The sequence below is a fragment of the Lissotriton vulgaris genome, chromosome 5 (genome assembly GCF_964263255.1).
Source record: "Lissotriton vulgaris chromosome 5, aLisVul1.2, whole genome shotgun sequence".
Lineage (NCBI taxonomy): Eukaryota > Metazoa > Chordata > Amphibia > Caudata > Salamandridae > Lissotriton > Lissotriton vulgaris.
This window is the reverse complement of record NC_141693.1, coordinates 1679121719-1679137728: the sequence shown is the minus strand read 5'-3', so window position 1 is coordinate 1679137728 and position 16010 is coordinate 1679121719. Positions and strand designations below refer to the sequence as shown.

The 16010-nt window shown below is 47.5% G+C and overlaps 1 protein-coding gene across 2 annotated transcripts in view; it reads left to right on the top strand.

Annotated features, from left to right (window-relative positions):
- Nucleotides 1-16010, top strand: part of MAP3K3 (mitogen-activated protein kinase kinase kinase 3) — a 1347292-nt gene that overhangs the window by 144826 nt on the left and 1186456 nt on the right. For both annotated transcript variants that reach the window (XM_086923814.1, XM_086923815.1), the window contains exon 2: nt 639-760. In XM_086923814.1, coding sequence (XP_086779940.1) covers nt 639-760 — 122 coding nt within the window. The remainder of the gene's footprint in view (nt 1-638; nt 761-16010) is intronic.

Sequence of the window (16010 nt, the reverse complement as noted above, 5' to 3'; positions counted from 1 at the left end):
TTTCCTGGTCCTAAGTTGGTTGCCTCTCATGGTGCTCCAAGTAAAAGGAGGGCCTGCTTTTTATATATCTTTGGGTTGTGCAAAGACGCATGGCTCCTAGTGCACTGATAGCAAAGGAAGATTATAAAAATTCTTCTGCAGTGTAAAGCAAAAAAATGCTTGTATATTCAATCCATGAATGAGATAGATAATTAAATGTGTGAGAGTCTGCTTTTCCATTAAAAATAGTTCTCCATGCATTGCAAACAATCAAAAGGCCACATATAAACTATTGAAAAGACATGAGGATAAAATGCTACTGAGGAATGATCTAATATGTGGTGAACAATATTTCAAGCCAATAGTAGAAGGAAGCTAACCCAAAGCCCCTTTCTGTATGTATGGAGTATGTATTGAATTCTATATGTTTGCCATAATTGTGCAATTATATTAAAGTTAGGTCTATTAGATTATTCAGGTCACTAGACCTGCAGATCTAGTAACATTTTTCTGATTTTTCAAGGCCTGAGTTGCCATGGATTGTAGTGAAAGACAAGGCAGAGTAGTAAATGAATCCTTATTTTTGGGGGCAAAACAGTGGTGTGGGAATGGCATACTCCTTTTGAATATTGATTGTTATAAACATTTTGTTGCTGCAGACGAACAGGAAGCTTTGAATTCAATCATGAAGGACTTGGTAGCCCTTCAGATGGGTCGACGACACCGACTGCCTGGTACTGATGGCATGAAAACCAAAGCAAATCCCAAGTCCAATAACCAGGTAAGGTTTTTTACAGAATTTAATGAGTTAAAGCCATAATGCAAATGTGGATATTTGTGCATCTTGTGCATCAATCAGTGTGTAACTGAAGACATCTCCCGCAATGAAAATGAATAAGCCCGGAACATTAATATTACATGCACGATCTTTGCAGCATAAAAGATAATTACAGTTGTGTGACATAAGATACCTGTTCTACCTATATGTGTGCAAATCACCTCCATCCTTATGAGGTCAATAAAATTGATACCATTGAATAGTCTAATGTTACCATATGTGTACAGCGATAAATGCTTCATCAAAACAAGTTCATTGTGATGTAACAAGTTGGTAATTCATAGTATTTGAGGAATATCCTTCATCTGTTGATAATGAGTGGACTCCTTGAATCCAAAGCCATTGGCCTTCAGCTGCTAGTTTTAAATCTCTCTATATGAAGAATGAGAGTGGGACATCTAGCCTTCTGTAAAGCAGATTTCTTTCTGCGAAAAGATGCTTTAACATCTGCATTTTAGTCCAGCAGCGTGAGGATTTTCAGTAAGTAAACTATTCCAAAAACTGTTCCATAAAAACGTCATTTAAAAGTTATGTTATGTTTATTTATTTATTTTTATTTCTAATTAATTTATTTGTTTATATAGCGCCTGAATCGACCCCCAAAGCGGTGTCTCTGCTCTTTGGACGGCCAACAAGAAGTGAAGCCATACAACTGCATCAAAGACAGAAAAGAGTAGTCTTAAGCTGTTTTCTAAATTATAGGTGGTCAGAAAATTGTCTTGGGTGTAGAGGTAGTTTATTCCAATAGAGGGACTAAGGTGAGAAAGAGCCTTCCCACCCAGTCTGGCTTTCCTAATTCTGGGAACCACGAGAGGAGACTTAGATCCGAGCTAAGAGACCTAGAAGGCAGATACCGTATACATTTTTCGGAAAGATAGGTGGGCCGAGGTTAAATAAAGCCTTATGGATGGTGCAGCAGACTTTGAACTTAACCCGTTCGCGTATTGGAAGCCAGTGAAGCTGACAAAGAACAGGGCGGGAGGCAGTCCTAGGAGGGACATTGAGGACCAATCTTGCCGCAGTATTCTGGACTACCTGCAATCTGCTATGCAAGGACTCATTAGCAGAAACCAACAGGCCATTACAGTACTCCAGGTGACTTAATATAAGTGCCTGAGTCAGGGTCTTCCGCATTGAATCGGGAAGCAAGGAAAATGCTTCACATAGTAAGCCCAGTGTGTGGAAACAGGAGCCAGCTGTCTGAGCAGCATGCTCCTTCAGAGTAAGGGCCTGATCCAGGCGAATGCCTAAGTCCTTAACAAGGGATTTTGGAGCAGGGGGAACACCAAGATCAACTGGCCACCAATCCGGAGTCCATAATAGGGGGACCACTCCGAATAGCAAAATCTCTGTCATCCCAACATTACATTGGAGGAAGTTACTCTTCATCCAGTTTGAAATAGCTCTCATGCCAGAGGAGAAGGTCGCCTGTACTGTAAATTTATCAAAAGGAAAAAGCAGCTGTGTGTCGTCGGCTCTAATAGATGGGAATGAACCCACACGCCTAAGGAGGTTGGCCAAGGGAGCCACATAGATATTAAACAAATTAGGGCTCAGACAGGAGCCATGGGACACTCCCTTAGTCCATTCCATAGACGCCGAACGATACAGGCCAAGAATGACGGTCTGAGAGCGAGAAGATAAAAAACCAGTCATCCACTGGAAAGCCGAGATGTTAAGGGGTTTTATAGAGCTCGCAGCTGCCCCGCGCTGTAATGCAACTGTCATAAGCAAGCCAAAAAACATACCGAAGGCAGTTATGCGGGGAAGGGGTTCGTTTTAATGGCTTTACGGAAGAAAGAATGATTTTTCATGTTTCTGATATGTGCTATGAGGGAGTTCCAAAGCTTAGGAGCACAAACGTGGAAGGAACGTCCTCCGGCCCGTACTCTCTTAAACCGGGGAACAACAGCCAGGTGCTGGTCCATGGAGCGTAACTGGTGGGTGGATCTGTAGGGTGCCATGAGGTTAGCCAGAATAGCGGGACATTGGAGAAACACGATTCTGTGGGCGATACAGAGAGTCTTAAATTGAATACGTTCAACCACTGGCAGCCAATGTAGTTTGCGGATGGAACTAGTGATGTAACTGATTCTCTGCAGATCTAGGAGAGCTGGGCTGCCGCATTTTGTGGCCTTTGTAGACTCAGTATCTCTGACCTATTGGCCCCGATATATAGGGAGCTCACACAGTCCAGTCTAGAGAGGACTGTGTCCTGCATGGTCGCCTGACGGGTGGTAGGGTCGAATGAAACGCAGCAAAGGTGTGAGCCTACATAGGAGCCCGAAACATACCTTAGTCTGGGTTTGAAAAGAAAGAGCGGAGTCTATCTAGACTCCTAGATTTTATACTGCCGGTTTAGGAGGCAGCGGAGGGCGCTGAGAGGGTGGCCACCAGAGGCCACTCCACAGACGGATGTCTTTGCCCACCTCCAGGATCTTCGATTTATTGCCATTGAGTTGGAGACAATTGGCCGTCATCCGATCTGCGATGGCTGTTAAATCTTCCTTAAACCTGAGTGCACCCTGCCCAGAGTTGTCAGATGAGGCCACCACCATCGGTGTGTCATATGTGTAAGATACCACAGCGAATCCTCTGTTCCTGGCCACTGCTGCCAGAGGTTGGATATAGATGTTAAAAAGGGTCGGGCTTAAAGCCGATCCCTGCGGAACTCATTGGTGGACAGCATGTACCTCAGAGCAGAAGGGATGGACGGGCACCTGGAAGGTACGCCCAGCCAGGAAGGAAGTGAGCAAGCCCAGGGCAGAACCGCCAACACCGATGTCCTCCAAGCACTGCAGCAGAATCCGGTGGGACACAGTGTTGAACGCAGCACTCAGATCTAATAAAATTAAAGCTGAGGTGCGACCGACATCTAACGTGACCCTCAGATGTTCTGCTACAGCCTATGTAGCTCAGTGCTATGACGAGGCCAGAAACCGTTCTGGGATGGGTCCAGCAGATTGTTGTCTTCTAAAAACTTTGTAAGGGTGGTATTCATGTGGGCTTCGGTGATCTTGGAGACCAGTGGGATGAGGGAGATAGGGCGGAAGCTCTCTGGTTTGGAGGCATCCAGCGTGGGCTTCTTTAACAGAGGGACCCTGGCATGCTTCCATGAAGTGGGAAGACAGAGATAGATTGATGAGTTTACAAAAGAGGGAGAGAAGTTGCGGTAAACATTTCTGGATTAGATCCGGCTTAAGAGTATCTGCAGGGGATCCTGATTTCAATTTATTACGAATCGTGCGCATCGCTTCTTGAGCGAGCGCCGGGAAAACAGAGTGCCTGGGCATCGCAGGACCGCAGGGAGGGGCTGGCCCTAACCTCAGAGTGGGGAAAAGTTTTATAAATGTCCTTGACCTTCTTGATAAAGAAGGCAGAGAGACTCTTGTGCTGCTGATTGGAAGAAGGAGGGGGTGGCTTGTGGTTGCTCTGAGGATTTAAGGTCCTTGAGCAAAAAAAAATATTAAGCAGGTCTTTCCGTTGGATGGCTCTATGATAGTTCTTGATAGCTGCACAATATTGTGTTTTCAGGATAGGGTCATAGTCTCGCCTCCTTGCCTGTACCAGCCTTTTACAGCTTTTCCGAATTGAGGCCAGGTTGTCAATTGTACCATGGGCTGGACAGGGCATTACAACTCTGAGACCACCTGGCAGGAATGAGAGAGTCAAGGGAGTTTGTCAGCCACTCCGAAAGGGTATTCTCCGCAGCGTCTGGGTTATTAAGGAGGCTGGGTGTTTGACGCAGAAGGAAGTTACGGAATTGCCATGTGAAACAGCAATAAGTTGCTTGGAAAAGTGCTTTTTTAAAATAACTAGCCAGAGAAAGGAGAGGGTTTTGCACCTTCTGACATTTCCTGCAAAGTACTAAGCAAGAGGTTTCTAGTGCATATTAACACCTTTTGTCTGGTTTTATAAGTAGCTTACAAACTCTCATGGCAAATGGCAGCGAGTGTGTCTTGCAGTGTTCCTTGCAGAAACCGTAATGTTTTTGATTTTTTTCTAAATGTATGGTAAGACCACTCTGTACCCAAGCACACACCATGATGGAGGCGCTATTGAAATTGAAATCTGATGTTGGGGTAATGCGCCAGCTTGTCTACTCAGAACTTGTACACCATTTTGCTTGTCATCTTGTTGTGCCACCAGGATCACCTTGTATTTTGCCAGTCTGATGAAACGGACTCTCATCAGATGATAGTCACACCTGTGCAGGTGTTCTGCAATATTTCATAAGCACTTCATTTGGCTAGTGTAGGGCAGTCAAAATTAGGGTAAAAGAAAACCATATCAGTTACTGCAAGCACTCGATGAAGCAATGCCAATTAAAGGAAACTACAGTGAAAAAGAAACTGGCTTTCACTAATGACACAATGTTGAATCGGATGAACATCTAGAGGCTTTCATAAAGCTTTTCGTGAAAGATTTGAGTAGTGAACACACCTTGAAATGATGGCAAGAAACTGCTGTTCCACGTCATAGACAGTAACATCCTACAACATTATTTCTTCTGTTACATTGGAAACTGGCACATTCAATAGGTGGATGTGAGCTTCTACTCTTAAAACTGTGGAATGGGTATGTATAGTCGATATGTAGTTTTGGAAAGTGCAGTGATTCAGTGGCATAATTCTGAAAAGGGGAAATATTTATTTTTGGGAGAAAAAATAAATAAAACAGGCAATAAGGCAGGACCCTGTGCATGTTGGGAAGAAGAGCAGAGGATGTGGGGGGGGGGGAAAGAAGGGGGGAGGGGTCGTAGAGAGTGCACTAAAAATTAAGTGAAGTGTGACTTTCCCCTCACCAGCCTCAGCATAAACTGCCTTCATTTCAAACATTCTAACTGAACATTGGAAATAAGGTCCTGTTCTATCAAAAACAATAAGAGATAGAAATGTAAATACATGCAAACATTGATAACTTAACAAATTGTAAACATGAGCATTTCCTCATAGGCATTCGGAGAAATGCACAGGAAAAAAATGAAAGCAAATTAGAATAGGGATGATAGAATAAAGCATACAAATAAAGTTCAACCAAAAATACAGCGAGCAAGACTCAAGCTGATCCCATCACATAATCCTGCATATATGCAGGAGTCTTTCATTCTCTCTGTACACCACGATCCCTTCTCTCACCCTCCAGGGCTCCTCCGACATTACTAGCACCATCAATCCCTTGTCCTCTTCTGTCCTTGGACCTAGGTACTCCCTCTCCTGCCAGCATAAAACTACTACTACATACTTCGTCACTTTCCACCACCGATCTACCACATTTGCCTCCCTTTCTGATGCAAAGCTACTTATGTCTGTTCCACTTGCTTCCATTCTCCAACACAGCATACCCCTCATACACTTCCTTGACCTCAAAACTGACTACTAAACTTGAATAGACCTCTGCCAATGCGGCCATCTTTGACCTTCACCCAGTCACCTATTTGAATCTTGGAGTCTTTACACCTTTCTAAGGTACTCTCAGTTCCTCCCTGCGTTCCAACCACCCTGGAACACATTTAGTTCTTGCCTTGCGTACACTCATAACTTCAAATGGAGATCTGTTGAGTCCTTTGTTGACTTTGGTGCAATGTGCCCAAACAGCTTCCTGGATCGCTACAGACACATCAGTACCGCTCTGCATGGCCAACTGTACAGTTCCCTTGATCATGCCATTCATCCTTTCTGTAATGCCATTACCTTGTGGGTTATAAAAAGTAGTATGATGATGCTGAATACCATGTACTGTTTGAAAACTCCTTCATTTCACAAGAAGTCCTATGAAGGATTTGCCCATCAGACTGTTACAATGGACACAGAAACCTGTCAATACATAATATAGGAACTGTGACCCTCTAGGATTATTTAACTGACTCATGGGAGCAAGGGCGATGGACCTCTTATCAGGTTCCCCATCCCCCCTTCTTCTTTTGATATTGAAAACCACTCTTAAATACATAAATAACTACAATGTAATAGGTCAACTATCAAGAGAAAAGACAAACTTGTATTATTTCAAACATAAAACTTTTAAGACATTGTAAAATGTGATAGTAAGAAATACTAAGATTTCTTTACCACGCTGAAAGAGGCAACGTAACACTGCTTGCTGAACTGCGGCTTCAGCCTTCCATGAAGACTCCAAACAATAATGTTTGGTGAAGGTATAAACTTTAGCCCATGTTGCTGCTCTGCTAATGTCTAGTAGCGAAACTCCAGCAAACATGGCTGTGAACGTGCCCACTTTTCTTGTAGAATGCACCATAACCTTTGCTAACAATAGTCTTCCTACTTTGTCGTGTGAAAAAGCAATAGCTGCAGAAACCAAACGAGCAATATTGCTTTGCGACAAAGCGTAACCTCTTTTAGCCAGAGCAAATGATATTAGAACCTTGTAGGATTTCCTAAAAGTCTTAGTTCTGTCTATGTAAAACTTTAAACTTTGTCTGATATCCAGAGAATGCAGGGTTCCTCTCAGCACTGGATGAAGGGTTTTAAAAAAACATATTGTCAACACAATTGGTTCATTGAAATGGAACGATGTGACTTTCAGAAAGGTTCATCAACCGGAAAGGCTTGAATTTAGCTTAATTGCCTTGCTGGAGTGAGGGCTGAGAGAAGGGTTCAATCAATCAATCAATCAAACAGTGAATTTGTAAAGCGCAGTACTTACCCGTGAGGGTCTCAAGGCGCTGAGGGGAGGGGGTGCTGCTACTGCTCGAAGAGCCAGGTTTTGAGGAGCTTCCTGAAAGTGAGCAGGTCCTGGGTCGGCCGTAGGTGGGTGGGGAGGGTGTTCCATGTCTTAGCGGCGAGGAAGGAGAAGGATCAACCGTCTGAGGTAGTTCCTTAGATGCGCGGGACAGCGGCGAGGGCGGCGGAGCGGAGCTGGCGGGCGGGGTTGTAGAAGTTGAGTCTGTTGTTCAGGTAGGCTGGTCTGGTGTTGTGGAGTGCTTTGTGTGCGTGGGTGAGGAGCTTGAAGGTGATCCTCTTGTTGACGGGGAGCCAGTGCAGGTCTCTTAGGTGTGAGGTGATGCGACTGCATCAAGGGGTGTTGAGGATCAGACGAGCGGAGGCATTCTGGATGCGTTGCAGCCGTTGTAGGTGTTTGGCCGGGATTCCTGCATAGAGTGCGTTCTTGTTTCGGTTGGGATCCATTTGTAGATCCTGCGAAGCATGCGGAGGGTGTTGTAGCAGGAGGAGGAGATGGCGTTGACCTGCTTTGACATGGAGAGGGAGGAGTCGAGGATGAATCCTAGGTTGCGTGCGTGGTCCGTGGGTGTCTGTGCTGTTCCCAGTGTGGACGGCCACCAGGAGTCGTCCCAGGCAGAGGGGGTGGGGCCAAGAATGAGGACTTCCGTCTTGTCCGAGTTCAGTGTCAGGCGGCTGCTCCTCATCCATTAGGCGACAGCCTTCAATGCCTCGTGGAGGTTGGTTTTGGCGGTGTGCGGGTCCTTTGTGAGGGAGAGGATGAGCTGGGTGTCGTCGGTGTAGGAGATGATGTTCAAGTCATGCTGGCGTGTCACTTGTGCGAGGGGGCCCATGTAGATGTTGAGCAGTGTCGGGCTGAGGGAAGAGCCCTGTGGAACGCCGCAGATGAGGTCAGTGGCTTCGGATCGGAAGGGTGGGAGGCGGACTCTGAGTTTTGCCGGAGAGGAAGGACGTGGTCCAGTCCAGGGTCTTCTCCTGGATTCCTCAGTGTGCTGTGGCAGACCGCATCGAAGGCGGCTGACAGGTCCAGGAGGATGAGGGCTGAAGTTTTGCCGTTGTCTAGCTGGCGCCGGATGTCATCTGTGGCAGCGATGAGGGCTGTCTCGGTGCTGTGGTTTCGTCTGAATCTGGACTGGGATGGGTCTAGGATGTTGTTGTCCTTGAGGTGGCGGGTCAGCTGTATGTTGGCGATTTTCTCGATGACCTTCGCCGGGAAAGGGAGCAGGGAGATGGGCCGGAATGTCTTGAGGTCCTTGGGGCCTGCCTTGGGGTTCTTGAGGAGGGCGTTGATTTTGGCGTGCTTCCAGCTTTCCGGGAACGTTGGTGTGTCGAAGGAGATGTTGAGGACCTTCCGTAGTTTGGGTGCAATGGTTGTGTCTGCTTTGTTGAAAACATGGTGCGGGCAGGGGTCTGACAGGGGTTCCTGAGTGGATGGAGTTCATGACCTTGCGTGTCTCGTCGTCATTGACAGGAGGTCAGCTGGTTGGTGCAGGTAGCGTTCGGGGTGGGGTCTGTCGTGGTCGGAGCGGACGGGGTGTTGAAACTGTCGTGGATGTCGGCGATCTTGTGATGGAAGAAGGTGGCCAGTGAGTCGCACCGATCTTGAGAGGGCGGGATGTCGTTGGTGTTGGCGCTGGGGTTGGAGACTTCCTTCACTGTGTTAAAAAGCTCTTTGCTGTCGTGAGTGTTATTATCCAGGCGGGTTTTGAAGGAAGACATCTTGGCTGTTCTGATGAGGTGGTGATGTCTGCGAATGGCGTCCTTGTGGGCTGCATGGCTGTCTGGTATGCGGTCCTGGAGCCATTTCTTCTCCAGCTTCCGGCATGTACGTTTGGAGGTCAGGAGTTCTTCGGTGAACCAGGCGTCTTTCTTGCTGGGGTGGTTGATGGAGAGTTTCTTTAGCGGGGCGAGGGTGTCGGCACAGTCTTCGATCCACTGTCTGAGGTTCCGGGCGGCAGCGTCTGGGTTGGTGGGGTCGGTGGGTGGGTTCTGGGCGAGGGTGGAGGTCAGCTGGTCCTCGGTGACTTTGCTCCAGCAGCGGCGAGGCAGCTGTTGGGTGCTATGGTGTGTGGTTGATTTCTTGAAGGTGAAATGGATGCAGCGATGGTCGGTCCAGTGGAGTTCGGTGGTGTTGTTGAAGGCGACGTGGGTGCTTGAGGAGAAGATGGCGTCGAGCGTGTGGCCGGCGGTGTGGGTGTGTTCGGTGACGAGGTGTCGGAGGCCGAGGTTGGCGAGGTTGTCGATCAGGGTGGCAGAGTTGGCATTGTTGTTGTTCTCGAGGTGGAAGTTTAGGTCCCCGAGGAGGATGTAGTCCGTGGAGGTGAGTGCGTGGGTGCTGGCAATGTCGGCGATGGAGTCGCTGAACAGGGCCCGGGGTCCGGGAGGTCTGTAGACGAGAGTTCCTCTGAGGGTTGTGTTGGGATCGGTGTGGATCTGGAAGTGGAGATGTTCGGCGGAGTTGAGGGAGTCGTCTGCGAGGGTGTGGACCTGGAGAGTGGATTTGTGGACGATGGCTATTCTTCCTCCGATTCCGTTGGTGCGGTCTCTGCGGGAGATCTTGTAGCTATCTGGGATGGCTATGGCGATGTCTGGTGTCGAGGAGTCGTTCCACCAGGTCTTGGTCAGGAAGGCAACGCCAGGGGCGGAGGTGTCGAGCAGGTCCCAGAGCTCGACGGCGTGTTTGCCTGTGGAGCGGGAATTGAGGAGTATGCAACGGAGGTGGTCGGGTCCGGTCCTTAGGGGCTCGGTTGTTCTGTCACAGGTGAAGTTGCAGGTGTGTCAGGAGAATGGTCCATGGGTGAGTTTTGGGGCAGCCTGGAAGCAGCAGTGGTCTCGGCCGGTATTGAGTGCGTTTAGGGTGTTGGCGTTGTATCGGAGTCTAGCGTTATGGAGTGCGCGGGGTCCAGGGGGTCTGGCGCTGGGCGTGGTCCAGGCGCAGACGGGCTTGCCTTTGGCACGCCTTCGGCGCTCAATCGGCGCACCCACTGCGCGCGTCCGAGCAGCGGCCGCCATATAAGGAGTGGAGGGAGGGAGGAGCAGCTGGGAGGCAGGAGCGGGGCGGGAGGTGACGTGGCCTAAGGGGCAGCGGCAAGGAAGGAGCGGGACGAAAACAAGAGAAAGTGGGTTGGGGGCTACGAGAATGGGGCAAAATAGGCACAAACTATACAAAAGACAGAGTCAGAAAATAGAATCAATGGGGCAAAAGAAGGCACAAACGAAACAGAGAATCAGAAGCAGAGTCAAGGAAACAGAGCAGAGTGCAGGGTCTGACCCGGGACATGGCAGTGATCCGAGGCAGGCAGCTGGCGAAGACACTCGTCACACAGGAGCAAGCACTTAGCTGGTGGAGATGACCTGCAAGCAGGGTTATCTTCCCAGACATATATTTTATGTCTTCCTTATGTATAGACTCAAACAGACTTTTCATGAGCTGTGATAGAACTCTATTTAACTGCTAGGTCACTGGAGGATTCTTCAAAGGAGGAAAGACTCTGAAAAGACCTTTTATGAATTCCTTAATCTATGAGACCATATAGAGACTTTTGCCCTCTGTCTACGAAACCTTGAAATTGCCGCACAGTGAACTGTAATCGAAGTGTGCGCTAGGCCTGACTTCGCTAGATAAAGTAGGTGAGGTAGCAACTGTTCTGGAGCAGACTTAAAGGGAGGTAGATTATTATTGACACACCAATAGCAGAATCTTCCATTTCACCTTGGACGATTTACTTGTAGCATTCGCATGGGACTGCTCAAGAATGTATTTATTCATGTGGAATATTCATCAATCTGCACTCACTGTTGTAAGGAGCCAAGCTGATGAACTGAGCGATTGCTTTTGTTGATGGGCAATCTGACCGTGGTTCATGCAAATGAGGTTCTCCAAAGGTTTGAACGAAATGTGCAGGCATTTTGACAGGAGAATAAGCTCTGTGTGACTATATTGTCTTGGACACACTGGAGCTATCAGAATCAAGCGGCATGGTTCTTGCTTCTTTTATGGAATAACTTTGGAATTGAGAGAAAAAGAAGCGAACGCGTAAGCGGACATCCCTGTCCAGGCTAATCGAAATGCATTTCCCCAATACTTTTTCTGAAGGAACCTGCCTGCGCACATTTTGCGTTTCTTGTTTAGAAGAGTTGCAAACTGATCCAGATTTGGGGTTCCCCACTGTTTAAAAATCTGAAGTAACTGCTGCCGGTTCACACCTTCTCCCAGTCAGGAAGAGCCATCTGTGGCAGGAATCTTCAAAAGCCTGGCTGCCTTTGAAACGCGACCCCAGCATCTCCTGATAGGATTAGGCCCCCCTTCTGTCCTCATTGTCTTCTGGCAAAAAGACAAGCCGGAAAACTTAGAAAGAATAGGAGGTGTTCCTGACTCTGCCAACTTCATCCCTCAGATGCTGGAGGCAAGGTGAAGCACATTTTTCAGTGTGCACAATCTTGAAGATGATGGAACTTCTCCAATTAGGGCTAGGTCCCCCTCCGACAGGAGGTGGGCATAATCGAGGGAGTAGACACTGCAGGTAAGGGGCTCATTGGCCACTATCTGTCACTCCCTTGTAAATGCCCCAAAATGTATTATTTAGGTGGCGTCCCCAGATCCTGAACTTAGATTCCACGAACACAAGAAAGCAAGAAGAAGAATGAAGAAACACTGTTGGATCCCAGATCTGCAGACCTTGTGGGGTCACGGGGCGCAAACTCCTGCCTGCCACCATAGAACTCGACAATCACAATCCTCCAGCTGGTCTTGTCGCTGTGTGGCCTCCACAAACCTCAGAGGGTCCCCACCACTTCTCAAATTGCCAAAGAACTCCTTCCAGATAGAGGTACTATCTCAATGCATCTGCAAGTCTTAAAAAACTGCAAAGTCTGGCCCAGCGTCTTCTAGTTCTCCAGCTTGACCGACATCTCCAAGTGCCATCCGAAGGTGCATTTGCTCTGGAGGGTAAGCCTGGCCCCAGCACCAAGTCTTGAGGCCCGAGAACCCACCAGAGCTGCAAGACACCAGCACCCGGGGTACTAGACCCCTTGCTGCAAAAACTTACAAGGCAGAGTCCAGGCAAACTCCAACTTTACAGCCAGCCAGCACTCGACGAGGGACTTCAGGACTCCGGTGACTCACCTCAGCAGTGGCCCGGCAGCCCCAAAATCTTCCCTACAAGGTGCCCACTCCGGACCACGAGGTGCTTCTTAACGCCGGTACCCAGCCATACATCTTCCCTGCACCCGTCCGGCCGGTGCATTTTCAATCCAGCTGTGCTCTCACGGCCCTTGCGAGCCTACTCTACCTTGAGAGCCTTCAGACTTGCCTGCAAGTCCCCCTTTGCTTTACTTTTGGAGGTTACCCCTTGTCTTTGTACCGCACCTGCTACAGAGACCGATGTTGCTACAGAGAACTTGGCTGTGGGATTTTGGACCTTGGCCCGAACCTTCCGATTTCTAAAAGGTTAACCACATTAACAACTGTATTGCATGGCTTTTCCACTTGCTTTTTCCTCCCTTTGGAAATGTATTGTGTGTAATTGTGCACAACTGTGGTTATTGCATAAAGAGACCCACCCCTCCCACTCTCCGATGTGTGTTCAACCCTCCCAAGTTCTTGCTTTGTTTTAAACTCCAACCACCCTCCCGTTGTCGGATATGATTTAAACATCCCCTCCTGCCCTCCATAGCGATTTTAAACCCCCAATCCCCCTCCACTCTCTGTAATGTATGCAAACACCCCCACCTCACTAATGCTCTCCTTAGTACTTTCAAACAAGATGAAATGTACATTAGAGCTGTGTTTTCCCTAGTGGGCGCCTTCCGCATTAATACTGGACAATATTATGAAGTGTCTGTTAAAGTTGCATTTTTAACAATGAGTGCCTCTGATATTTGTACCTGGGGCTCTGATGACACTCGAGCATTCACCGGGAGCCAGAGCAGCTGAACTCTGCATGAATTCTTACATTTTGAAACAGCCCTTCGGAACTTGTTTTAATATATTTTGACTTCACCCTGTTGTGTGAAAGAATAACACCGTCGGTTCTCGGCCCTCGGCCCTCGGCGGCCTCTTTAGATTAACATGCTGTTCATTAGCTTTGTTGGTTAACGTTCTCATAAAATTCAACAGTAAATTGAAACCTGGGTGCATTTTATTTAAAAGTAGAAATGTAATGTTAACATAGCCTTACAATGACTACCACCCAAAAGCTAATATAGACTAAAATACTAATACTGCGCCTTGAGAATAGGACCTTCCTAAAAAATTATTAAAATAATTAAATAGGCCTCCCCCCATCACGAGAATAGGATTGTGCCAGAGATCATCGATGTACTCAGTGCTTCCTTCCAATCTCTCCCTGAGATTACACATGCATTTATCCGTTACTATCATAACTTTTACACAGCCCCATCCGGAAGAGACGCAGCCTTCTCCACTCGATTCCTTTCCGACGTTCCCCTTCCCTGCTTTTCTCGGGCCGACGCTAGAGCCCTAGACAAACCATTTTCGGTGAAGAAGTATAGGCTACATTATCAGCAGTGGCACCTGGGAAAACTCCCAGTCCCGACAGTGTCCCAGCGGAAATTACCTGCCACTCCGAGACATTCTGACCCGCAACTCCTTGCCCTTTATAAGGAGGTTGGGGAACTGGGTGCCTTTCCCACAGAGCTAGTTACTGCCACGATTGTGGTGATCACAAAACCTCCCTTTAATTCATGTGCTGACTATCCCCCGATATCCTTAATCAACGGAGAAGTTAAGATCTTTGCGATCCTACTGGCTGCCTGACTCAAGCAGGTCCTCTCCACATTGATACATTCCGATCAGCATGGTTTCATGCCGACACACAACACTGCCTTAGGTGAATTCCTGTGGCCCGGGCCCTGGCCCACTACCATCTCTTATCCCCGTATTTGGCCTTGCTTTTTATAGATTTTGAAAAGGCTTTTGACACTGTGGACTGGGGCTATTCCAGCTGGTGTTGGCAGGAACCGGGTTCGGCCCTCGCTTTAGCGGCATGGTCGGAGCAGTATATTCCAATCTGACCGCAAGAGTTAACATTAATGGAATCCTCTTCCACCCTTTCCCCATAGGCCGAGGAACCAGGCAGGATTATTCCCTATCCCCACTCTTTTTTGCGCTTGCGATTGAGCCTCTGACCCAACTCACCTGAGTAGATGCTCAGACCCATGGATGGAAATGGAGCACTGATGAAGATCACATAGCCTTGTACACGAACGATGTCCTTCTTTACTTGCTGTACCGCATATGGAAGGGGGCTTGCTGTCCCCACCTTTTAGATTGCTTTGGTGAGGCTTCGGTTTTTAGGGTAAACCTTGCTAAATTGATACTGGTGCCTGTGGCCTCCTCCCAAGACTGCTTTGACTGGCTTCAAATACCTGGGCATCTTGGTCGCACTGCACTCAGAGCTTGCCTGGTCTCTCAACATAGAACCCCTCACACAGAAAGTTAAAGCCGTCTTGGTTAGATGGCAATCCCTCTTGCTACATGTAATGGGATGCATCACTCTATATAAAATGATGATTCTACCTCGTTTTCATTACATCTTTCAAAACTTGCCACTCCTCATTCCGTGTAAATGTTTCCAGACCCTGGATAGAGTTATGATGTCCTTTCAATGGAATGGTCCTAGGGCTCGCCTTGCATTTACACATTGACAGCAGGGCCCCTACGACTGCAGATTGGGTATGGCCAACCTCTATCTGTATCTCTTAACTTCACACCTCCTGATAATCCATGATTGGTTTAATAGGGGATGGGCAGATCATGCGTGTCATCTGTTTTGTATGGTTGTCCCGTTCCTAACGCCAAACTTCTGGCCCTCAAAGCGTGGAGGGCAGCTTTAGGGCACACCCGCTGGGATACCAAACTCACACAGCAAACACCACTCTGGTTCTTGAGGCTCAATAATCAAGCCCCTCGGGATCGGCTCGCTGCTCACAGTGGTCCACCTCTTGATAGCCTTAAATCCGATTGCTAGAATAGCACAGATTATTCAGGTGATCCAGTGAGGGAAGGAAGGGTAGGGAACGGCAGGGAAGGAGAGCTGTAAAACATAACATAACTTGTTATATATATATATATATATGTTGAATGATTAAAGATCATCAAAATTCTTCTCGACTAGTATATGTATTTTTTTACCTGCAAAAGAAAGCCCTGGATAACTTTGTGTCCAAGGACAAGATTTCAAGTACTCCAGCATCCTCTTTCCTCAGAGTAATACTGATATATAAAAATACAATTAATCTACCTAAACTTGTACTGGTAGATTTCCCTCTCCATTCCCATAATCATGAATACCAACCAAATAGAACAAGAAGACAAGACTCAGAGGGATTGAACCAACCAGGACTCAAATGATGCCCTGCTAGAATATCGAAAAGAGAATACAAAAGAACTAATAAATGTTCTAATGCGTAACAGATTTGTGTAATGGCAATCAAGGAATCCGTGATTATTCATGTTCAGAGCTGCAACT